Source organism: Lobosporangium transversale (assembly GCF_002105155.1).
Source record: "Lobosporangium transversale strain NRRL 3116 chromosome Unknown BCR41scaffold_8, whole genome shotgun sequence".
Lineage (NCBI taxonomy): Eukaryota > Fungi > Mortierellomycota > Mortierellomycetes > Mortierellales > Mortierellaceae > Lobosporangium > Lobosporangium transversale.
The window spans coordinates 82387-107211 of record NW_019028986.1 but is presented as its reverse complement, the minus strand read 5'-3'; the positions used below and the strand labels follow the sequence as shown (position 1 = coordinate 107211).

Below are 24825 nucleotides of genomic sequence, written 5' to 3'. Positions count from 1 at the left end.
AACAAAAGGAGTTCATTGTGGAGTGGTGTTTGGGATAAGGACAGGGATAGGGACAGGGAAAGGACAGATCAGACACTGTAATAAAAAAAAAAGCGCGACAATGAAAAAAGTGTGATTGTGCAAATGCCTTAGACATTTATAAATTTATAAATTTATTTTATTTAACGCGTTTAAAGATAAAAATAAAAAAGATATATTTTTTGATTTTACAAGAGTTAAAAAAAAAAGACGCGTTGCATAGGACACTATTTTGCTCCAAAAAAGGTTCTGCGCTGTGATTCGTCTGTTTCGGTATAATGGATTTGGGGGTAAATTGACTTGAACTGTCACAAATACTGACGCTAAATCGCCTCGCCCACATTTTTTTTTTTTTTTTTTTTTTTTTTTTTATTTCAACTTGCTTTTTTCTTCTCTGTACATGGTCATCTCTCACTTCTCTTTTCATTCCTTTTTCATCTAATCAACCCTACGCTGGAAAACCATCCTAACCAACCTCACTGCTTTCTTTCTTTCACCTCAGGAACAACCAACTGCTTTTTTTCTATTCAACCCTTGCTTACAAAGCTTTCTTACCTCAACTTTACAACTTTTTTTTTTTTTTAAAAAAAAATCTCACTTACAACCATGGTCGCTTCAAAGAAAGACGAATCTGCCGCACCTGCTGCACCTGCTGCCACAAAGGCTGCTGCCCCAAAAAAGACTAAAGCCACTGCTGCTGCTGCTTCCAAGAAGGAGGCTGACCACCCTACTTACAAGGTATGTCATGTTCTTTTTTTTTTTTTTTTTTTTTATAGAGGAAAAAAAAAATTTAAAAAAGCTGGCTCAGGACCATGGCAAAATCATATGGCTTCCAAAAAACAAAAAAAAAAAAAAAAAAAAAAAAGACAGCAAGATGTCTTCAATGATACAACAAGCTGCTATCGATTGCAGAACAGGGAAGGAGAGAGAGAGGGTATACTATGACATTAGTCTGACAAAATTTCAGAAGCGACGCTCTGATGGCGACATTCCTCACTATCATTCTTTGATATTCTTTTGCTCCTATCCCGATATTCCGAGGGTGGGAAAAACAAAAAGTTGACGGGGGGTTACCCTTTCTTGCATTCCTCCCCTTCCATCCCCCTCACAAAAAAAAATATAAAAAAAAGAATAAATATGAAAGAGAGAGAGAAATGGATGGAAGAATATCGAAAAACAAAAACTAAACAATCATTTATATCTCTTTTTTTTTTTTTTTTTTTTTTTTTTTTTTTTTTAATTCTAACTCGATGACCTATCTCTCTCCTTTTTGCCTTTCAATTACTCCTCAATGAACACAACATTGACGCGCATAATAACAGGACATGATCGTTGCTGCTCTCCTTAATCTCAAGGAACGCAACGGTTCATCGCGTCAGGCTTTGAAAAAGTACATCCATGGCAACTACAAGATCCGCGAGAACTTTGATATGCATTTCAACGCTGCTATCAAGCGCGGCGTCGCCAATGGTGATTTCACCCAGCCCAAGGGTCAGTCCGGTCCCATCAAATTAGCAAAGAAGGATCAACCCAAGAAGAAGGAGGTCAAGGCAAAGCCTGCTGTCAAGAAGGCTGCTCCAAAGAAGGCCGCTGCCCCAAAGAAGCCTGCTGCTGCTGCTCCCAAGAAGGCTCCTGCCAAGAAGGAGACCGTTGCCAAGGTATCAAACAGCAGGTTTTTCTTTTTCTTTTTTAATTATTTATTTTAAATCCGATAGTCCTCTTTTGGAGCTGGTGGTTCGCTCCTTCTTGGGGGAACCCTCACTTTTCTGACTTTTCCGAAATTCATGTGACCCTATCAAAAGAAAGAAAAAAAGAAAAACTTGTTCGAAATGACTTACTGTTTTCCATCTTGAACATCCAATGAATAGAAGGCTGCTGCCACTGCTGTCAAGAAGGCCGTCAAGAAGGCAGAGACAAAGAAGACTGAAACAAAGAAAGCTGCTCCTCCAAAGAAGGCTGCTACTGCTACGACTGCCACTGCCACCAAGAAGGCTGCTGCTGCACCCAAGGAAAAGAAGGCAAAGGCTGCTGCACCCAAGAAAGCTGCTGCCACTAAAGCCTAAACTGCTTTTTCTTCCTTCTTTTTTCTTTTCTTTTCAGATTAGGATGTTCATGACAAAGTAATACTCCTTAATTCTCTTCACAATTGATTTGGAAGGTTGGAAGGAGTTCTTTTTTTTTTTTTCTTTTTTTTTTCTAGTTATTGTTCCCATTTAGTACTACTAGTCCATATGTTTCTTTATACTTTCAGTTTGCTCTGTAACAAAATTGTACTTTTTTTTTTTTTTTTCTTTTCTTTTCTTTTTCTTTATCATTTGAATAGTATATGTTTGAATAAACTGTGTTCACAAAAAGGGAAAATACCATGTACTCTTTGTTACAGAAACTTATTTATTTTCCAAATGACAACAGAATTGAATCTGACTGCATGGAATGGTGGGACAGTGGCTCTTGCGTGGGCTTTTTTTAATAAACTTTTTTTTTAAAATGAGAGAAGAAAAAAAAAAAGAAAAAAAGATAGAAATAGATATAGAAATAAGTTTTTCTTTGTTTGACAGCACAGCAGAGATCATTTTTGTTTACTTATAGCGGAGCATGGCAACTGAAGGGCAAATTTCTATACACTCTTTGCCACCATAAACCAAACAAAATCAAAACTATAAGAATAAATGGCTCAAATGAAAATACGCGTTCAGTTCTGTCTTTGTGAAAAATATATTTCAATATACATGTATCGTAAAGGGACGAATGAGATTGTTTACTGATTTACTATGATTTGTTTTTGATTATAGACTATAGTATGCCTTGAAGAATTTTAAAGTAGAACGGTAGCAGCAACGAGCTACAGGCCAAGGTGTGTGTAGAGTGCAATGAGACTGATACATAAAGCGTTGTACTGGCTCAAGCTCTCATGGCTTCTTGGTGTATTTAGCATTAAGCATCGCTATGTACGCTCACTCACTACTTCGTCTATCATAAATAGTAGTGGTTTAAATACTTAGTATCCTTCTGTTGACTGGGAGACCAAATAATGACCCATACAGTTGTTGAACGCTTGCATTAAGCTCATTTTCTGCGTATTTATTTCCCTTCAGTTCAAAATGTGCCCCTTATCTTTGCCAAGCTGAAGACTGCCCAAGATATGATTAAAAATTCTGGCTGTAATAACGTCAGTCTTAAGCATTTGCATTACTAGCAAGAGATAGGAATCATATCTTATGAAAGCTTGGCAGTTATTCTGGGTCAAACGCCTCAATGGTTTGCGAGATGGACTTCATGCCAACTTTATAATCTTCTTCGGCCATGATATGTGTCGAGTACTTGTTCTTGCAGCTGAGTTGTTGAATCGTCCCTTTTAATTTAATTGCTTAAAGCTAGAGACCTTCCTTATTCAATGACATACTTCAACTCATTGAAACAAGCAGTTCATATCGTACATGATGATAGTCGCGTGTTGGTCCCTAGCCTGGTGTGGTGCTCCAAAAATGCAGGAAGACATATCTGCAAACCTTTTAGGTTTATTAGAGGTGAGTGCAGCAGTACTAATATCTGAATTGGTGATACTAGTCAATGGCAATACTACTTTGTTAGTACATGTTCTTTAATGGCAGCAGTCTCAGAGACAGTGCGAGGCTGGATCCATGTGTGCACAGTTTCCCAAGATCACTTGATTTTGTTTATAAGCAGATCGTGGTGATGTCATGGTATTGTCTTCAATGCAGGAAAAACCTGCCGTCGGGTTTGCATTGCAAAGCTTGTTTGTTGTTTGGAAAAAGGGGACAGAAATGAGGCGAAGAGGCGAGACGATTTTTTTCCTTTAAAATATATGGCTTCGCCAATCTCTACTCCTTTCTTTTCTTTTATTGTCACTCTTTCCGGCCCATTCTTATTCACTATCATATACACACCACCGCAATTTCATACAAATCATAGCCGAAAGCAATGAGAATTGGTGAGAAAAGACTTCAGGCATTTCGGCTCATCAGCTTGGATGAACCATCGGTCCCGTTGTCTGGTATCAAACGCATCGGGGCTCGCTTCGACCATAAAACACAAGAGCATATCATCCTCTGGAACGATATTACATCCGTTTACAAGGAAGCAAACCATCTAGAAATCGGAGGAGAAATTCTATCATTCCTTGCAGATGAGGACTTTGAATAGTAAATTGACCCATCAGTGTTGCTTGTTGCACAGATGGATGGTATCTATGTTCTGGTGCTGTAAGGCATTTGATTTTAACTCGACCGTTGTAAAACTACAAAATAGTATCAAACCGCTCCGAATCCGTGCAGAACTAGATGGTGTACTAGATGTTGTCCTTCCCTCTCAAGCGGGTGTTTCAAGGGAGGTGGATACAACAGCAACAATACAACCAAAGGTAGACGGGTCAGTTATACCAGAATCGAGTGAAGTTATAGTCCTTAATTCTGACACAGCAACCAACAGCAATGACACCAAAAGCCTGGAGACAGATATGAAGGATCTTTCCATAAGAGAAGATGAGGCTGATTGTTCGACCGTAGCCGAGGCTCAAGGAGAGTGTATCCCAAGCAATGAATCAAAGGTTTCAGGAGAGAAAACTACCCTAGAAAGTGAAGAATTGGCGGTAGGGTTGACCAAAGCACTCAAAGAGGATGCCACGATCCAGATGATCCTAGGATACATGTTCTCAAGTGGGAAAGGGGCTCCACAAGATTATACAAAAGCATTTGAGTGGTACCTTAAGGCAGCTCACCAAGGAGAAGCTATTGCTCAATACAATGTCGGCCTCATGTATTATGAAGGCAAGAGCGTCCCACAAGACTATGCAAAAGCGTTTGAGTGGTATCACAAGGCAGCCGACCAAGGAACTGTCGATGCTCAGTACCATTTAGGCCTCATGTACTATAATGGCAACAGCGTCCCAAAGGACTACTCAAAGGCCTTTGACTGGTTTCTTAGAGCTGCTAATCAAGGAAATGCTAACGCTCAGCACTATCTAGGCCGCATACACAATAATGGCAATGGAGTCACCCAAGATTACTTAAAAGCCTTTGAGTGGTATCTCAAGGCAGCCAACCAAGGAAATGCCGACGCCCAGAGCTCTTTGGGTCTCATGTACCGTAATGGTAAAGGCGTCCCACAAGACTACTCAAAAGCTTTTGACTGGTACACCAAGGCTGCCAGTCAAGGACATGCAACTGCTCAGAATAATCTAGGTTACATGTACCGACATGGCAATGGAGTCACACAAGACTACACAAAAGCCATCGAGTGGTATCTCAAGGCTGCCAATCAAGGAAATAACTCTGCTCAGAACGCTCTAGGCAAAATGTACCGTAAAGGCAATGGCGTCCCACAAGACTACACAAAAGCCATCGAGTGGTTCCTCAAGGCTGCCAATCAAGGATATGCAGCTGCTCAGGATAATCTAGGAGATATGCACTATTTTGGCTATGGAATCCTACAAGATTACTTAAAAGCCATCGAGTGGTATCTCAAGGCTGCCAACCAAGAAAATGTCGATGCTCAGAATAGTCTAGGCGTCATGTACTATAATGGCAATGGAATTACAAAAGACTACACAAAGGCCTTTGAGTGGTATCTCAAGGCTGCCAACAAAGGACGTGCTAGTGCTCAACGCATGGTTGCCTCGATGTATCGAGACGGCAAAGGAGTCTCAAAGAACCTTGTTGAAGCAATAAAGTGGTACCAAAAAGCCGCTGACCAAGGTGATGTTGATGCCCAGGGAATATTAGACAAGCTCCAGTGTTGAAGTCTCTTCCGTATATGTAAAATGAAGTGCTCGTTGATACGCTGCGCTAGAGATAATTTAATACAGTTGGTTGTTTACTGGACTTGGCGGTTGTTGTATAACAACAGGCCTGAATTCAATATCAGTGACAACCTCATGCATAGCTTCTCCCATTTTATTTTTGCTTTATAATTATCTTCCAGATTTATTTACATACGACCGTTGCTCCCTTACGAAGCTACCTTCTCGTGAAATGGAGAAATAAAAACCGTGTGGAATTTTATCATCGGTCGAAGGTTTTAATTTTCTTTATCCCTTTTTTTATATCTTCAGGGATAGATGTTTCTAATCCTACGATCGGTACTTCGCAACGCGAAATCATTAAAGCAAAGATCTACCTGTCTCCTTACATCAATATCACCAAGCTCACCAAGGCTAATCCTTCAAAGCGTCCAGTTCTTCAGAGTCAACAAGGGAGAACCCCAAGGTTGTGTCATCAGCTGCCTTGCCTCCGTCACGATATATCCGTGACCAGTCCTCATTGTCTTTCAGACTATTGTCAATTATTGCCTATTTGTACCTTCCTATTGTTATCGCCATATATTCCTAAAGAGCGAAGAATATAATAAAATAAATAAAAGTGATAATAACAAGAAATATATATAACCACCACGTACTCTGATCTGCAGTAGGTGCACAATCCCTTGAAATTGGTGTTTCTAATCTTCTTCCTTAGCTGGCAGCAGAATAGTTGGATATAAGTTTGACAACATGACATATTGACTTTGAGGACACCCTCTTAGTCCCATAGCCTTGAATCTGCGACCTTATTTAATGAAGTACCAACAATGAGACTATGTAAACACAATCGATCAGTAGTAGCTTACCAAGAGACGATCATGTACTTAATCGCCTCCAGAGTATATGGAGAAGAATCGTGCAATATCCATAAAGCTATCTGAATTAGTCTCTTTGCTCCGACGAATCGCTATTAAGTGAAGTTCTTCAAAAAGTCGACTTCTGCTCTCATTCAAGACCTCGGTAGATAGCTCGTTCTCGTTCCAGTCTTTGATTGATTCTACAAGGAACCAATCATAATCTGGTAGTAGCTTTGCCAACACTATCAAACCCTTTCTTCCCTTCATCCACCATTGTAGTGCTGCTTATATTCGACAATAGTTCTTTCAAAAGTGGCCGTCCTTAGCGTGACCATTTATGTTCCGACATCCACTTATTTCCAAAAGGTGATGGCTCAGCAGGATAGAGATGAGTTCTATAAACATGAGCAAACGTGTTAGTGATATTTTCACGAATAAAAAAAAATAACATAAAAAGAATAATATGCCAGCGAATAAGGTCATATAAATATACCAAGAGAGTAAGGACTTTAGAATCTGCTCACATGAGAATTGATCCACTGTAGGTTCAGGTACTGATACAGCATGGTCTCCACTGTTGAGAGCTCTTCATACAGAGTTGATATACTCGAGATTAAAAGGTGCAAGAGCTGGTAGATCAAATGTATTGAACTGACTCATTTCATCCCATTCCTTCTCAGTAAAGAATGATTATGTCTGTGGACAGTCGAAACCAATGGTGTAGGAGTGTGCACTGCCATTAGCAGGACCCAACAAATTATTGTGTAAAGGACATGTTTTAATAACCATGATATATTAAAATAATAAGCACTACTTTTATACGTGCTCGTACTTGAAACCGCCTTGTCCCCTCATGCTACTTTCAAACAAGACCGCCTCTATTGTTCGACCACTATCAAGTCTCCAAGTTCCGCTTTTATCCATTTCTTGAAAGCGCTATTGGCACACACACAAAGAAAGGATCGTATTAGTAATATGCCAAGAAAAAAGTAGAGTATTTTGAGACAGGTCATAGCACTGAAAACATTACCTTCAGCTGGGATTGCATCAACAGATCGTCGTATGAGTCCAAGGAAGTGGATAGCTGACCCAGTAATGCTACTGAGCTTGGCCCCTTTAGTTTTTTCCTGGCAGGTGATGATTGTAGGTGAGCTGCTGCTGGTCGCTTACTAACTTTTGCTCCTTTTGCTTCTTGTTCCAGATTCGAAGTTTGCTGCATCGCTGTTGATGTACCTGCAGCAGAGGCTGACTCTAGTGATACTTTCTGTGCTTCCGGTGATGATGATAAGGAGCTCAAAGGCTCCACTTCATCTTGAGACAATACTGGTAAGCTATTGGTTACGCTATTCCGTGTTGAAGTTGAATCAGATGGTTTCAATGGGTGATGTTGTATAGAGTTATTTTTTTGATAATAAAGAGGGTCCTGATGCTAAGAACGAAAAAAATAAAAAAAAATAAAAAATAAAATAAAATAAAATAAAATTAAATAAAATTATCAGTGTTGTCACATCGACACCTAAAAAACCTCAACCATCCAAAAAAAAAAAAAATCATCTATCTTGAAGCATAGATATATTTTAATATACACATAGACTTGATGCATTTTGATGCATTACCTCGCAGTTCCATCTCTAGTTCCCGTGTCATTGCCTCGCCATCCATTCGAAGTTGCTGAATATTCTGTCTTCGCAAATCTATTTTCCGTTGACTCAATAGCTGTTGCTGCTGACGTCCATATTTCTCCTCAGCAGCGAGGTCTTCCCAGAACTGCGTCAATGTCTCCTTCTTGAATCCGGTAAAAAGGTAAACAGCCGTTTCTTGTAGGACCTTCACATTAGAGCTTGCAAACTCATTGATCCAATTGCTCCATTCAAAGCTTAGGGCGTTCCGTTGTATGGATGTAGCGCCTCGATAGTTGAAGTAGTCAATGGGGTTAAATTTCGCAGGGATGGTGGAAAGAAAGTAGGTGGCACCAGGTTTGGTTTTGTTGATTGCAGTTTTCCATAAAGGTTGTGGTGATGTCGTATGCATGCTTTTGCTCTTGCTCTTGCTCTTGCTCTTGCTCTTGCTCTTGCTCTTGCTCTTGCTCTTGCTTTCGTTTTTTATATTGACTTTGATATTACTATCACTTCTGCTTTTGTTTTTGCTTTCGGCTCCCTTTCTGCCTTTTCCTTGGCCTTTGCCTTTATTTTGGCCCTTACTTTGGTCCTTGCCTTTGCCTGTGCCTTTGCCTTTGTTTTTGGTTTCTTTAGAGGGTTTGGTCTGAGGTGGGGCGCGTTTCGTCATTGTTCGTTCCTGTATATTAATAGAACAACACACACCAAAAGGCCCCCAGGAGATGGTCAGTATATTATGATATAGAAAATTGTAAAAATGAATATATATATCAAAGGACCCCCCCAACGTAAAAGAAAATAGTAAAGATATACATATGGAGGCGAGCACTGGTTAAAACAGACATTGTACGAAGCTGCTTGCGTAACTTGATCGTACAGTGTATATAAAGAGACTACTTCCCCAACAAGAGGCTCTCATCACCCTTGAAATGCAAACGGGTCACAAATAGGTTGGCTTATTAAATAGGCCTAATGTCAGGCGAGTACACCATGACTGAAAAGCATGATGATTTTTGTGTGTATGAATGTGTTAAGAGCGAAAGCTCTTTCTCTTCGGGAGAAGGGAAAAGAATCATCATACCTATCCAGTCGAGCTTGGACTCTTTATTATCATCCCTACATATGAATGATACTGTTTTTTAAACACAGCCGTTGATCAAAAGCTCAAGAACTTTGCATATCGATTGGACGTTTAAAAGAGAGGGAGGGGGGGGGAAAGTCTACATCCCCATTCAATCAACATCTTTGTCATTATTAAGATGCGTCTTTTTTGTCCGTTAATAACTTATAGTTATATGTACATAAGTTGGGGATGAACAACAAAAAGCTTGGTCATATCCTTTTTAGGTATACAGATATAACGAGGGCTTCTCCGATTGAATGGACGGGCATACCTTACTAAAAACTTTAGCAAATGCTTTTTTTTTCTTTTGCTTCCCACTATCAAGAAGGCTTGGACCACTCAATGCTCACTTGCTCCACAATGACAAGAAATGGTAGGTTTACTAATCGTATTAAAAAAAATAATAATAATGAAAGCTTGAATGGCAAAGGAATAGCAATTTTTTTTTTTTTTTTTTTTTTGTCTGAAATTGGATTTAAGCGCAATGGTGAAGGTTAAGGAGATGGTGGGTAATGAGTAACTTTAAAAAAGTTTGTATTTCATATTGACGCGTTTGGGTGGCTTATTAATGGCTGCGGAGCAGAAATAGGGTAATTTGTGATCAAAGAACCCGACAATTATTGAGGAATTCCCTCAAAGATAAAGGAAATGAGCGATGATATTGAAAAACTAACCGCTAACAATCTGCTTAAAAAAAGTCAATACGTATAAACAAATGCGACCTTTTTTTTTTTTTTTTTTTTTTTAGCGTCCAGTTATATACGTGTTCCGATAGTGAAGTCTCTGAAAAGTCAACATTGTAAGCTGATTTCACAATATTGGCGGTTTATCGAATGCAGGATATGCTTTACAAGGGCCATCACATCATACGCAGTGTGCGACAAAGGGGTGAAGGGTGGCCGTGAAGTGATAGGGGAGAAAACGATGGATGACGAGGAGATGGAGGACTGAGAAGGGCACAGCACATGCATTTTTAAATAAAACCGCCTAGCTGAAAATGGAATAGAGAGTCGTATGCCTCTAAGTAGCACCGCGGCTCAGAGATTTAATCAAGGTATCGGATTAGGGAAACATTGGGTTTTAACCGGACAAGGTATGAAAAAGGAGAAAGTACCAGATGTCCACATACCAAGAAGTATTTGTGAGTTTTATTCGTTTTTTGTCATTAAGAAAGTAAAAAAATATACTTTTGTGCCTGCATACAGATTACCATGAACATTCATATTGTAAACTCATATAGTAAAGCCCTGTCAAGAGAATACAAGTAGTTGGCCTGCGTGCACAACAGTTGTCGAGACGCGACATGTATTTCCTTGAATTGCTTTAGCCAATCATATGATATCGACTGCGCAATTTATATAGTAAACGTCATTAGTATGGAAATAACGGAGCTGAGCTACTTTGAATGGACATTTTTTATAAACCTTTTATCGGGTAAAATGATGCTCTCAAAATTCACCACATTAAGCAGACGCATTTAGAGGAGCAGGACATTCAATAGTTTCTATTGTTAAAAAAAGACATCGCTCATCTACTTTTCTTTTTTTTTCTTTTTTCTTTTCACCATCAGATCTAAGCATTCTTGACAGCTTACTAGCATTCACCACCAACTACACCTTTCTTTTTTTTACTTTTCTTTTTATAACCACTACAACTACTATTCCTATCAACCATGTCCGAAAGTAGACAGGAACTCATCTCTTGGGTCAACGACTTGTTGCGTCTCAACTACACCAAAGTCGAGCAGCTTGGCACAGGTGACGCTTTTTTCCCCTTTCTTCTCTCACCTTTTCTTTCTTTCTTTTATTTTACCCACGATTCTATGGAAAAAAAAAAGAAAAGAAAAGAAAAAAAAAAAGCACACGCTCAACGGTGTTGGCACGTTCATCAAACACAGCGTTTTTTTTTTTTTTTTTTTTTTTTACTTTTTCCTCGGGAGATCGCTTTGAATGTTGACAAGCAAAAACAAAAAATAAAACAGGACATTAGTAACTTTGGAATCAAACATCCTTTTGCGCGTGTTGCAAAGTTCCCTCTTGTCTTTTTTTTTATTTTTTCTTTCTTTTTCAGACCTTGGAAGATTTAATTTGACAAACTCCAGGCACCACTTGAGTGTCATTAGGTGATGAAATTAATAATTTTCTTACTCAACTGGTCATTTATTTTATTTTATTTTATTTTTATTTTATTTTATTTTTATTTTTGCCCTCGTTCCTTCTTTTACCTGGATCCCATCCATATCTTTAGGTGCTGCATATGTCCAGATCATGGATTCAATCTATGGTAAGAGCAATGCTTTTGCTTTTTTCTTTTTGGTTGCGGACGTTTATTGAGTCTTGTTTGTTTGGATTAATACCCACGCAAAACGTTTTTTTTCTAACCCTTTTTTCCACTTTATTTTCACGTGCAGGCGACCTTCCCATGTCGCGTGTCAAGTTTGCAACAAAACATGAGTATGAATACCTTGGAAACTACAAGGTCCTTCAGACATGTTTCGCTACCCACAAAATTGACAAGGTAAACTATACAACGTTATAAACCAACAAGACATTCAGAGCAAAAAAAAAAAAAAGAAAAAAGAAAAAAAGAAATGATGTTCTATTTTATTTGCTTCATCATGCTTTTTTTTTTTTTTTATTGCGAGCATTAAGAGGATCGAAGCCAATTAACAGGGATCAATGGATACCGACAGAAAAGAAAAAAGAGAGCCGGCGATATTTAAAAAAAAAAAAAAAAAAAAGATCCAATCTATCATCTTTTTTGGAATCAGGGCTCACACCCTTGTTCTTTACCCATCTTTTTTTCTTTTTTTATAAACTACTTTTCTAACTTTTTTTTTTTTTTTTTTTTTTTTTTCCTATCGACCTGGTTCTTACATTCTGGGTACCAATTTTATTTTATTTTTTAATTTTTAGGCTATTCCCACAGATCGTCTTATGAAATGCAAGATGCAAGATAATCTTGAATTCTTGCAATGGCTCAAGAAGTTCTGGGATCGCAACTTCCCTAATGAACCTTATGATGCAGTAGCTCGTCGTGGCGCTGGTAATGAACCTGCTGCTGCCAATAGATCTACAACTGCCCCTGTCAGGAGAGCTGTGAATAATGGAGGTAAAGATATAACAAATTAACACCATTCATCCTAATTGGGCGAACGAGCTTGGAATTGAGACTCTTCTCCGTCCAACCCAACCAACAAGAAAAAAAAAAAAAAAAAAAAAAAAACGTTTGGGGCACAGACCTTGACCACATGACCTTTACTCACTTCTCCCTTTTTGTAAAAATCTTTATTTTTATTTTTTTTTTGTGGGGGGTGGACTTTTTTTTTATAGCCAATCGTTCAATGACTGGACGTTCAGATCATTTGTCAGCTGTGGGTAACCGATCTTTGCGTGGACCAAGTCCTGATCACTCTGTCATTCTGGGTTTACAAAAGGAGCTTCAGGAGGAACGTAATACGGTCGCGGCATTGGAGAAGGAACGTGACTTTTATTTTGGCAAATTGAGAGACATTGAGGTGTTGATCCAACAAGAATTGGAACGTTCTCCGGATTCAGCTGAGAGTCTCCTTTTGAAGGATATTCAGGCCGTTCTCTATAGCACAGAGGTAATAAGACTTTTCTTTTTTTTTTTTTTTCCAACAAAATTTGACAAAACAGAATCATTGTTGGAAACTAAAAAAAAAAAAAAAAACATGTCCATATTTAATTATCTTTAATCGAATAGGATGGATTTGAGATCCCAGCTGAAGAGCAAGATCAAGGACAATACCCTGACGAAACGTTTTAAAAAAAAAAAAAAAAAAAAAAAGCCAGGACGAAGATATTTTTTTTTTTTTTATAACAAGCAGGAAACAAAGAAAAAAAAAAAAAAAACAGAAAAAGAGAAAAAAGATATAAAAAAAAAAAAAAAGCGCTTTTGCCTTATAATGTGTCATATAGTGATCAGTGATCAATGCATGAATAATTCAATAAAAGTAAAAAAAAAGGAAAATATTAATAAATAATTATCTATCCTAGAGCACAACGCGTCTTATCGTCTAATTGATAATACTCGATGCCATGCCCATGTCGACTGACGATATTGTTCAAATTAAAGTTTCATATTTTTTTTTTCTAGCGAGCCCCTTAAAGCTCTGTCAAAGGTACAACAGCTCCAATGGCGAGGGAAAGGGAAGAAGAAACATCCTTGACATCCCTGGACGTCCTCTAATCAATTTTTCAATCTTTCAACTTCAGCCTCGTCATTCAACATGGTAAATAAGATTGAGCCGACAACCTTTTTTGTTTTTCATGGATTCCCAGGACAAAGCACCAAGCAAAAGCTTCCAATAATGTTTTTTTTTTTTACAATTGGATACTTCATTTCGTCCTCAATGCATTTTCTTTTTTTTTTTTTTTTATGTAGGGTATTCTGGAAAAGATTGCGGATATTGAGAGGGAGATTGCAAGGACGCAGAAGAACAAGGGTAAAAGCAAAAAATACATGGATATTATTATTTTAATTGATCATATTTGGATCCAATGACTGATTTGATCCGATCTTTTTTTATCTGTCCATGGAGAATAGCTACGGAATACCACTTGGGTCTCTTGAAGGCCAAGTTGGCTAGGTACCGTGTCGAACTTCAGGATCCTGGCAAGTCGGCTGCCAAGGTATAAATATTAAAAAGAAGAATTAATGTAATTGCTTTACTTTATTTTTTTTTTATTTTTTTTTTTTTGCTTGATAGCCTAACCCATATCTATTCAACGTTCTACTTTCATTTATTTATATATATATATATATATATTATGTAGGGAGAAGGGTTCGATGTAATGAAATCGGGTGATGCTCGAGTAGCCTTGATTGGATTCCCATCGGTTGGAAAATCAACGTTGTTGAACAAACTGACGAACACACATTCGGAAGCAGGAGCCTATGAGTTCACGACATTGACATGTATTCCAGGGAAGATTGAGTACAACGGCGCTAATATTCAATTGCTGGATCTTCCTGGAATCATTGAAGGAGCCTCTGCTGGCAAAGGTCGTGGTCGTCAGGTAAGAGAGGAAGGAAAAAGAAAAAAGAGAGGGAAATGGAAACAAAGAAAAATAAAGAAAAAAGCTAGATTTGAATGAAAAAAAAGTTTTTTTTTGTTGCAAAGGAGATGTTTGTTAGGATATTTCACGGCATCCTTTTTATTTATTATACTCACCGTCCTTTTTTTTTTTTTTTTTTTTTTTTTTTTTCTCCAATGATAATAATGGTGGACTAGGTTATTGCTGTGGCTAGAACAGCGGATTTGATTATGATCATGTTGGACGCCACTAAATCTCACCAGCAAAGAGAGCTACTGGAAGCAGAACTGGAGGCTGTCGGTATTCGTCTGAACACTCAAAAGCCAAACGTCTATTTCAAGGCAGGTTATCTTATGTTTTTCATGTTTACTTTTTTCTAATTGACAATTGACAATTGACAGTTGACAGTTGACAATTGACAGTTGACAGTTGACAGTTGACAGTTGATAGTTGACAGAGGAAAATGAAATATTAACGCGTAAGCACGTGCATATCGGGATTATTATTTTTTTAAATAAAAAAAAAAAAAATAATCCCATAATAGGTCAAGACAGGAGGCGGAATCAGCTTCAATGCAACTTGCCAGCTTAGTATGTTGACTGAAAAGATGGTTCAGCATATTCTACACGATTACAGGATTTTTAATGCAGAGGTCTTGGTTCGTGAGGACATTACAGTGGATCAATTTATCGATGTCGTTCTTGGAAACCGTAAATACATCAGAGCGATCTATGTAAGCCTTTTTATTATTTTACATGTTTTATATAATATATAGCGTTGATCGAGCGTTGCAACTGCAATAACAACAATCGTAGAGTGCTCTCATCTTAATGATTTACTGTATTCCTCACTTTTTTTTTTTTTTTCCCTCCTATTGTAGTGCTATAACAAGATTGATTCTATCACGATGGAACAAGTGGACCAATTAGCTCGTGAGCCACAGACGGTTGTGATGAGTTGTGAAATGGATCTTAATACGAACTTTTTGGTGGAAACGATCTGGAAGAACTTGAATTTGCTTCGAGTGTATACGAAGAAGAGAGGAGAATACCCAGACTTTGAAGGTGGTTTAATTATCCGAGCGGGATCTACAATTGAGCATGTGGTAATGTTTTTTTTTATATCTCCTTTATTCTCTTATTTTTTTATTATTCCGTTTTCCTTTGCTTTCCTTGAGAGCCAAAAAAGAAAAGAGCATGTTTATTCGCGTGAATTAGATGTTGATTTTTTTTTTATATGTTCTCCTCCACTGTAAAACAAACAGTGCCATGCTATTCATAGATCATTGGTAAGAGAATTCAAGTATGCATTGGTCTGGGGCCGATCGACAAAGCATAATCCTCAACGCGTTGGACTTTCGCATCTAGTTGAAAATGAGGATGTGGTAAGTTTTGTTAATATTATTATTATTATTACTATGCATGAAATACGAAGAAGAAAAAGGAAAAAAAAAACTTCAAGTCATATCATCTCACTGTTACGTCGATGTATGTATGTGCGCAATTGTTTGCTTCTTTCTTTTTTTTATAGATCCAAGTTGTCAAGCGTCGCTAGGCTTCCAATTGACTTTTTTTTTTTATTTTTTTATTTAGAAAAGAAAATAAAATAAAAATAAAAATAAAAATAAAGAGAAATCCCACATTCCAGATGATTAATACAACGGCAATGTTTATGTGATGATTGCTGGATGTCGTTGTGGGAAGTTTTTAAAAAAGAATAAATTGTGCGTCACTATGATCCAAGATGTCTGTATTCGATCATTATACATTACACACACAGCACATTTACATTTACACACAAAAAAAATCTTTTTTTTTTTTTTTTTTTTTTTTGCCCTAAAGAGGCCTCTGCGCAACAGTGGGTGAGACAAACAAAAAGAGGTCTGTTCAGACATGTAATTATAGCACATGGCTTGCTTCTTGCATCGTCATTTTTGTTTACAGTCATCATCCTCCATCGTTCTGATTGTTATTGTTATTGTTATTGTTGTTCGTACCAGTAGTTTAGTCGTCATGTAACGGAAAGAGTGACATACAGATAGATTCTCTGTCAGCATTTCACAGAAAGGTAATCTTCTTTTTTTTTTTTTCTTTTTTACTTTTTTTTTATATTATGTGGGCTCTTGTGCTGTCATAATCACCGTTCTTCCACACACACATGTCCCGAACAGAAAAAAAAAAAAAAAAAAAAAAAAAAAAAAGCAAAAGACTAATAAGAATAATAAAACATATCACTTGAATAACGTCTAGACAACAAAGTTATATTGCCTTTAAAGAGTAATTGACTTTTTCTTTCTTTCTTTCCTATACAAGCTTGTGAGAGCCAAAAGGAGAGGCTTTCTTTGTGTTACGACATCCTTTGTTGATTATAACATCTTCAAGGTATATAATAAAATCAATGACTCTTAGCATTCCAACTCTATTTCATTAGACATCTTTTCTCGTGATAGTCAAGTGGTAAAAGTGTAGATATGAGAGCAAGAGTTGAGTATGGGCTTTTTTTTTATGACTGAGAACGGCAAAATTGCCTAAAGAGTAAGCAGGTTATATGTACCAATAGTAGAATGAGAATGGTAAGAGTATAGTTAGTATAGTTGTCCTAGTGTGCCCAACGAGTTTAGCTTGGGACGGTTGAACTGGAGAGAGAATGATCCAGTATGTTGTGGTGTGAACAATATGACGACTCGAATGAATGAACGAATGAGGATAAGAAAATGTGATGTGTTGTTGTCTATGATATGATAGATGACACATGTCTTGCGCGCGTTTGTTCCGTTGGCCTTTTTCTTAGCTCAATTTTCCCCTAGTGCCCTTTTTTCTTATTTGTTTTTCTTTCCTATCCTTTCTGTCTGCGCTTTTCTTTTTTTGTTCCTTTCCGCCGATTTCGTTTTATATACTTTTCTTGATCAGGTTCCTCTGTGTTTTGAAGGGGAGGAATATTTTCCCTCGCTTTTTATATCTACCGAAGAGGGTCGGGTTATTAGTGTTTTGGATATACAAAGTGGTGAAATGGACAGGGTGTGTGTGTAACAGGCAGAGAGAAATCAAATAACCTCTGTAACAATCATCGCCCCCTGAAGAAAAAAGAAAAAAAGTAAATCAGGGGGGAGTGAAGAGGAAATGAGATTGGGTTACAGAAATAGAGAAGTCAAAGAGAACTGAGATGTAATCCTGTGTAACATGCTAAGAGTCTTAGACAGTTAAACCATTAAACCATTAGACAATCTTTATTGATTCAATCAGAGCATCTTTTATAGTTTACAAAATAGTTTAACAAAGTAAATAGCCGAGACTGCATTCTGTGTGCTAAGACCTTTTTCTGTCTTTTGACCATTGTTTCAGTTTCTTCACACTCATACACACTTATGCGCGTTCCTGACCCTGATAAACAAATAAACAAATAAACATCACTCTCACACTTATTACACTTTTATACACTTTGCACACTTGCTTAGCATTGCACTTTTCTTTTTTCTTTTTCTTTCCTGATTGAATCATCTATATTTTATAATTTCTTGCTAAACTACGCCTCTCTCTCTTTATACAAATGTCATCTCAACACATACACATTCCGCCACTTTCTATAAAAACTCTCATTTCCCTCCAACCCCCCCTTCGCGCGGCCTGTATTTTAATCCTCTTTTCCTTCCTCTCTCTCTCTCTCTCTTTTTCCTTTCTCTTCCTACCTCCGTCCGTGGTTTTAACAACCTTCCTATCCTTACCACGTTTTACACACTACCTCTATCCCTATCCCACACACATACGTTCACATACGGTAATACAGTAAAGCACACATTTCCCCTTTCCCCCCTCCTCCTCCCTTTCCCTTTCCCTTCCTCTCTCCCTCTCTTTCATATACATAAATTCCCTCCATAAATGAAAAAAATCCTTCTCTCCATCGCAGCGCTGGTCTGCGCTGCTCAAACAGTCTCTGCACAAGTCACATACTCTCCGCCTCCCAAAGACACTGTTGGCCATACAGCCATCCTAGCCAACAATACAGTCTTCATCCAAGGAGGTTCCACCCCCACAAATCCCACTGGTGCTTCCTATGCCATCCTTTTGACTCCGCAAGGTTCCATGTCCAATGGGACCGGTGAAGCCAAATGGCAAGAGACAGGTGCCCTCAGCAAATTCACTCCTCGAAACTACTTTGCTTCTGCAGCGACTGATTCAACCATGGTCAACTGTGGAACCAGAGATGGTAATCAGGGGAGAGGAATGACCTGTGATCTGCTCGATGTCACATGGTATAATCATACACGGTTAGATGTACCCACGAATATCCTCAACAGAGGTGGAATGGCCTACACTCTCACTAATAAAGCCAACAAGGCTTATTTCGTGGGTGGTGCTACCGATGCTAATAATGTGAAATCCGTCGTTGGAACTGTCAACGAGCTCACTCTTTCAAACGGAGGAGTAGCTTGGAGCACGATTCCTGAGATGGATCAGGCACTCAGATATCATACTGCCACATGGGTCGATGATGTGAATGGCATTCTTGTCCTTGGAGGTCAAAACAGTATTGGAGCAGCTCAGCCTTTGGGAGCAAGTCAATTGTTTACCAATGGAAATTGGACATCCAAGTATGATATATTCATTTGAATACGTTTATGAATTGTTTCTTCTTTTAAGGACATTCGGCTGATCGGATTTACTTACTTCAATAGGGCTATTTTGGGTACTCCTGGGCAACAGACTCGCTTTGGACACACAGTTACCAGCGATGGAAATGGTACTCTGTATCTCTTTGGAGGTATGGTCGCCGAAGGTGCTGCCCCATCCAGAGATATGTTGGTTATTAATACAAAAGACAACACCTGGACATGGATGGACGCCCTCCCAGCCCCAGAAGGTCGTGCATTCCATACTGCAACCCTTCTGCCTGACAAGACCATCTTGTATATGTTTGGTGAGTTGAAGCACTTGTTTGCTTGTATATGTGAATGAATAAGAGTTTTGGGATCTAACAGAATGCTATCCCATTGTCTATAGGTCAAACCGGTGCTGATCCCAAGACTGCCACAAACAAATACATGATCTTTGACACACAGAAAGGGTCATGGAGCAAGGTCTTTGAGCCTCCCACCATTGTTACCATCACGGTCTCGCCCAATTATGTGCCACCACCACCACCACCAGGTAAGCTTGAAATATTCATATTTCTTTTTCCACAGCTCCCAAATCTCGTCCCATCCATCACCACCACTGAATCAGGTTCCGAGGAAAAAAAAAAAAAAAAAAAAAAAAAGTGAAAAGTGAAAGAAACCCGCTCCCATTCAGTATTTTCATCAAAAAACAACCCGTTCCCTTTTCTCTCTCTCTTTTCTTTGTGCAAAAAAAAAAAAAAAAAAAAGTACCTCCAAATCAAAATGAAAGCCCTAATAGTAATCCTAATCATCCCAAAACACCAGACAACGGCGGTTCAGGTTCAGGTTCAGGAGGCTCTGGCGGTAGCTCGACAGGCGCCAACATTGCGATGATTGCAGGAATCTGCGGTGGTATTGTTGCCCTGCTTTTCTTGATTCTCATTGCAATCTTGTTGATCCGTCGTCGTAAGCGCCGCAATCGTCCAGTTTCACACCATTTCCCTCCAGCCCCCAAGAAGGAGATGAAGATCATGTACAACAATGATGAGGACGAGAAAGCCAAGCAGGCCAAGGCGTTCATGATCCGCAAGCCCGATAGCGTTTATGTGGTCGATGATCAAGGACCAGATCCGGAGATCCCTCATCCGCAGTATAATAACGGTTATTACGGCGATGGCCGCCATTCTCCCAGTGGAACAGAAGAGTATGAACTGAGAAATGCTGCTTCATCATCATCTGCTGCTGCTGCTGCTGCTGCTGCTGGGCTTCCTTCGTATCGCAGGCACAATCATGACAGGACGCTGTCTACAGTCAGCAGCCTGGCAGAGCGGCGGCGTTACGTTGAAGAGCAGCAGCGACAGCTCATTGACGGTTATCAAAATACTTATAATAGCCCGCCACCTTTTGATTCATATAGTAACGAGGATGACCGCTATTATCCAGAAGAGGACGAGGAGGCCCTTCCAAGATCAAGGAATACCAATGGTCGTAATGACAACATTGGTTCTTCTTCAGTAGGTCCACGGTACCCTCGAAACCAGAACAATAACGGACGAAATGAACACCATCCTGCGGACGATTACTTTTAACTAAAGGAACAAGACGCGCCTAGTTTCCCCCATCAAGATGTGAGAGACAAGACCCATTAAAAAAAAATTGAAAAGAAAAAAAGAAAAAAAAAATATAAAAAAGAAAAAGAAAAAAAAAAAAAAAGAAAAAAAGCTTTCCTCCTTCTCTCCTCCTTCCCCTAATGCCCATATCTATCCCTTTTGTGCTTTTTTTTTTTTTTTTTTATTCTTTCTACTCTTTATTTTTTTTATATCTTTATTTTTTATTTATTTTTCTTTTTTGTGAATGCCTCATTACATTACATTACACTATTATCCCCCCACCCACACCCACTCTGAAAAACAAAAAACCCTTGTATTTATGAACCCCACAAACACGCACACGACGCATATTATATTTAATAAAAAGTTTTTATTTTAAAAATAATAATAATTATAATATTTATATATATATATATTTTACACACTTTTCGGCCTATTTTTTTGCTGACTCAATTTTATTTTGCGCGGGAAAAAGAAAATGAAGAAGGAAAAGGAGAATTTCCAAGGATGGATAGATATATTTTTGTTTTATTGGGTGTATAGGATACACGCCCAAGGTCTATGTATGGTCCATGATTCGTCTTTTTTTCTCATGAACACTAAAAAAAAAATTAAATGAGCGAGAGAAAAAGAGCTTTCGGCGAATTTATTTAACTAAAAAATCTTTAGTTAAACAAATAAACATATATACGATCTTAGTTTGCTTTTTTTGCTTTGCCTTTACAATATGAATATATTTCACTATGTCAATATATGTAAAGATTAATATATATATACTATACGATAATGAATAGTGGACAAGGATTGTAAAAAAAAAAAAAAAAAAAAAAAGAGGAGTGGGAGAAGAGAAGAGAGATTGGATTGGATATATATAATATAAAAGAACAGAAAGAATAGAATGAGAAACAAACAGACTAATAGTATATAATTATAAACAATAGCAATGTAGCAATGTAGCAATATAACAATATAACAGTATAACAAAGATTATCAACTCATGCTCTAAGAGTGAAAAAAAAAAATTTCTTTTTTTCTTTTTTTTTTTTTTAGAGCGCATTACGCTTAGTTAAGGATTCGAATCGTTTGAAAGTATAGCCGACAAAGGCCAAGTCCTTCTGTTTTGAATTCTCGCCCAGGACCTGGTTGTGATTATACTCCTGGTGATGATTATGGTCTGGAATCTTCTCTAGATCCTCTGTTGGGAAATAACTGGTGTCGGTAATCGAGGTCAACACGGGCACAAAGGGTGATTCCATTCTCCGGATACTAGTCCAATCCACTCCATGGAAAAACGGATGGGACATGATCTCGTGTACACTGTTCCTACCCAATCTCACCTCTGGAGCGCAGATCAGTCTATATATATATATTTATATGTTTATAAAAAATAAAGTAGATATTGAGGAGAAAGGCCAGGTTAGAAGAAAAGGAAAAAAAAATAAAACACCCAAGAGCGACAGAGTAAAAATGGCAATTTTTTTTTATTTTTTTTTTTTTCTTCTTTACCTGCGGATAAGATCTTCAGCTTCGGGAGTGAGATGAACATCTTCTGGGAAATAAAGCTGTTCACGCCAGTTGATGATCTTCCGATAGGTCTCATGAGCGTTCTCACTACAGAAGGGAGGATAGCCCACTAGACATTCAAACATGATGGCTCCCAAGGACCACCAATCACATTCATGTCCATAGCCCTGTTGTAAAAAGATCTCGGGTGCGATATAATCGGGTGTTCCTACAGTAGAATAGGCCAATTTACGTCGATTCTTCTTCCAGGTCGCTAATTTGTCCTTGCTCGAAAACGTCAAGTTGATGGCGTCGACTCCTGCTTCTAAAGAGGTCATGCCATCCTGTTGGTTCCCATTGTTTTTGCCATGATGATTAGAATTATCGCCATTGCCCTTGTTTGGACCTTCTAATAGCCATTGATAGAATTGAGAGTCGTGTGTCTTTTTGAATCCTGTCGACAGACCAAAGTCAGAGAGCTTGATATGTCCATCTCGATCGATCAAGATGTTGTCTGGTTTAATATCTCTTTTATAATGAAGGAGGACCAAAAAAAAAAAAAGAAAAAAAAAAGAAAAAGATGATGAGAAAACTGTTGGTCTCAAATATATATACAAAAAGTTTGTATCAACCACCTTTGTCATATAAAAACATATATTTACCTGTGAATAAAGCCCATTTTATGAATATCTTCAATGGCGAGGACACATTCCGCAATATAGAATCGGGTCACATCCTCTGAAAAGGTATCGTATTTGATCAACATGGTCATCAAGTCTCCTCCAGGCAAGAACTCCATGATCAAGTAAAGATAGTGTGAATCCTGGAATGAATAGTACAGTTGAACGACCCAAGGGGATTCTGATTCTGCCAACACATCTCTCTCGGCTTTGACATGGGCAAGCTTTTATGTACATGTATAAAAGAAAAGGAAAAAAAGAAAAAGTCAACATTTTGAAATTTGAAAACGTAGATTAGATATCTGATCATTGAAATGGCATTGAGCAATGCTTATATATCTTTCTTTTTCTTTTACCTGATCCTTTTTAAACATGTCCGCTTTACGAAGGGTCTTCATGGCATAGATCTTGCCAGAATCCAGTTTCTGAACAAGACGAACTTCACCAAAGGCTCCTTTGCCAATCACCTTCACAGTCACGAAATCAGCTAGACCCAAACGGGTCCGACGCAATCTCAGAAACTGAGATTCCTTATGACCCAATGCTGTCAATTGACGGTTCTTTCGTTCCTCACTTCCTTGTTCTGTTTCCAATCGAGTCTCCAGTTCTACTCGCCTGAGGAGCATTATTAATTTATTTGGTTATTATTATTGAGAACACATGTTGAAAATATGTTAATACACATACACATGATGAAATGCTAGCAAACAAATAACAAACAAATAATAGCAATTGGGGAGAAGGATGAGCGATGTGTTGAAAGGAAAAAGGAAAAAAAAAAAAAAAAAAAAAAAAAAAGGAATGGAGAGTGTGTGTGTGTGGGAGAAGAGTTATTTGTTGTACAAAATCAACAAGAATGGACAGATGTGGGGGGGTCAAAGGACACATCCAAAGATTAAAAAAGAATCCCTCCAATTGGGTGTGCATGGCAATAATGCATGGAACGATCTGTTTGTCCTGTTTATCCATAACCAATCTCTATAAAAGAAAAAAAGAAAAAACAATGTCCTATCCATTGATCTCTCCCCAATCCCCATCACCATTCTCTTTCAATAAAGGGGGGTGGATTGGATGGATGAGTAGAGGAAGAGATCAAAAAAAAAAAAATAAAAATAAAAAGGCTCTTGCTATGCATCCTCTCTTTCCCCCCCTGTTTAGAAATAGCATGAAAAAGGAAAAAGGTAAAAAGATGTTGATTTGAAACGCGAATATCTTATTTCTTATTCCCTGGGGAGGTCATTAACGTATTTTATCCCTACTCCCACCCCTCAATTGAACTGTCCCTTAAAAAACTAGGGCATAAAAAGAAGGGAAGAAAGAAAGAAAGAAAGAGAAAGAGAGGGGGAGAGAGAAAAGAAGATGTCGTGAGAAAGCAACGGTTTTGTTTCTTTCTTTTTTTTACCTCTCATTTCGTTCGATTGCTTGTTCGAGTTGCAAGGTATAATAATGTTCCAGACGATATTTAGCAGCGGTTGAATGATCGATTGCAGACTTGGGAAAACCCTCGGTTGAGCGTTCAAATAAGCTCTCTGAACTGATAGTGGCAACAGGATTAGTTAAGCCTCCAGGATCTCCTGACATCGGAAGGGTGTTTTGATATCCATACTGTTGTTGTTGTTGTTGTTGTTGTTGAGAAGGTGAAGGAGCCCTCTGTTGAGAAGATTGGTATTCGTATTGCATTGAAGAGTGAATGTAAGAAAAGAAAGAATGAAACAAAGGAATAAAAACTAACACGAGAAATTAATAATAAAATAAAAATAAGAATAAAATTTGGATAGGCAAATAATAAAAAACTAATTGACAGATACAGACAGAATGACTTGTAAGAGAATGAAAGAAATGTGAAATGAGCGTGTGAAGTGAAATGAAAAGGGATGAAGAAAAAGAAAAAGAAAAAGAAAAGACAGGGGAGGAGAGAGAGAGAGAGGATCTTTCTTAGTCCCATTTTTTTTTGCTTGCTAGTTACCCTGGCTCTCTCTTTCTTTTGCATGCTTCAAGGGGCAAAGGAA

General features: G+C 38.1%; 8 protein-coding genes across 8 annotated transcripts; 5 read left to right on the top strand and 3 right to left on the bottom strand.

The window, feature by feature from the left end:
* The first annotated feature begins 586 nt into the window (after positions 1-586).
* On the top strand, positions 587-2162 carry BCR41DRAFT_348519 (hypothetical protein). Its single transcript, XM_022023315.1, has 3 exons — positions 587-756; positions 1341-1676; positions 1887-2162. Exons 1-3 carry the CDS (start codon positions 625-627, stop codon positions 2079-2081), a joined length of 663 nt encoding a protein of 220 aa, XP_021883775.1. The 5' UTR covers positions 587-624; the 3' UTR covers positions 2082-2162.
* A 1687-nt stretch (positions 2163-3849) lies between these two features.
* BCR41DRAFT_333341 (hypothetical protein) lies at positions 3850-6024 on the top strand. Its single transcript, XM_022021887.1, has 2 exons — positions 3850-4181; positions 4288-6024. Exons 1-2 carry the CDS (start codon positions 3961-3963, stop codon positions 5774-5776), a joined length of 1710 nt encoding a protein of 569 aa, XP_021883774.1. The 5' UTR covers positions 3850-3960; the 3' UTR covers positions 5777-6024.
* Positions 6025-6626: 602 nt separating this feature from the next.
* On the bottom strand, positions 6627-6949 carry BCR41DRAFT_233691 (hypothetical protein). Its single transcript, XM_022020088.1, has one exon. The coding sequence runs from the start codon at positions 6898-6900 to the stop codon at positions 6661-6663; it is 240 nt and encodes a 79-aa protein (XP_021883773.1). The 5' UTR covers positions 6901-6949; the 3' UTR covers positions 6627-6660.
* Positions 6950-7941: 992 nt separating this feature from the next.
* Positions 7942-9282, bottom strand: BCR41DRAFT_233686 (hypothetical protein). The gene is made up of 3 exons (XM_022020087.1): positions 9063-9282; positions 8250-8928; positions 7942-8062 (listed from the first exon to the last, which is right to left on the bottom strand). The coding sequence occupies exons 2-3, from the start codon at positions 8917-8919 to the stop codon at positions 8031-8033; spliced, it is 702 nt and encodes a 233-aa protein (XP_021883772.1). The 5' UTR covers positions 8920-8928; positions 9063-9282; the 3' UTR covers positions 7942-8030.
* A 1551-nt stretch (positions 9283-10833) lies between these two features.
* Positions 10834-13161, top strand: BCR41DRAFT_384628 (calponin homology domain-containing protein; the record flags this gene model as incomplete). Its single annotated transcript, XM_022027594.1, has 6 exons — positions 10834-11129; positions 11620-11655; positions 11783-11889; positions 12288-12483; positions 12705-12979; positions 13099-13161. The coding sequence occupies exons 1-6, from the start codon at positions 11045-11047 to the stop codon at positions 13159-13161; spliced, it is 762 nt and encodes a 253-aa protein (XP_021883771.1). The 5' UTR covers positions 10834-11044.
* A 463-nt stretch (positions 13162-13624) lies between these two features.
* On the top strand, positions 13625-15986 carry BCR41DRAFT_376994 (P-loop containing nucleoside triphosphate hydrolase protein; the record flags this gene model as incomplete). Its single annotated transcript, XM_022027078.1, has 9 exons — positions 13625-13627; positions 13780-13840; positions 13942-14027; positions 14172-14414; positions 14630-14773; positions 14977-15165; positions 15313-15537; positions 15697-15816; positions 15963-15986. The coding sequence occupies 9 exons, from the start codon at positions 13625-13627 to the stop codon at positions 15984-15986; spliced, it is 1095 nt and encodes a 364-aa protein (XP_021883770.1).
* Positions 15987-17898: 1912 nt separating this feature from the next.
* Positions 17899-20612, top strand: BCR41DRAFT_384626 (hypothetical protein; the record flags this gene model as incomplete). The annotated part of the gene is made up of 4 exons (XM_022027593.1): positions 17899-19020; positions 19105-19346; positions 19430-19576; positions 19792-20612. Exons 1-4 carry the CDS (start codon positions 18308-18310, stop codon positions 20610-20612), a joined length of 1923 nt encoding a protein of 640 aa, XP_021883769.1. The 5' UTR covers positions 17899-18307.
* A 1067-nt stretch (positions 20613-21679) lies between these two features.
* On the bottom strand, positions 21680-24397 carry BCR41DRAFT_301821 (serine/threonine-protein kinase orb6; the record flags this gene model as incomplete). The annotated part of the gene is made up of 5 exons (XM_022020639.1): positions 21680-21989; positions 22140-22664; positions 22799-23040; positions 23173-23431; positions 24219-24397. 5 exons carry the CDS (start codon positions 24395-24397, stop codon positions 21680-21682), a joined length of 1515 nt encoding a protein of 504 aa, XP_021883768.1.
* Between the last annotated feature and the right edge of the window lie 428 nt (positions 24398-24825).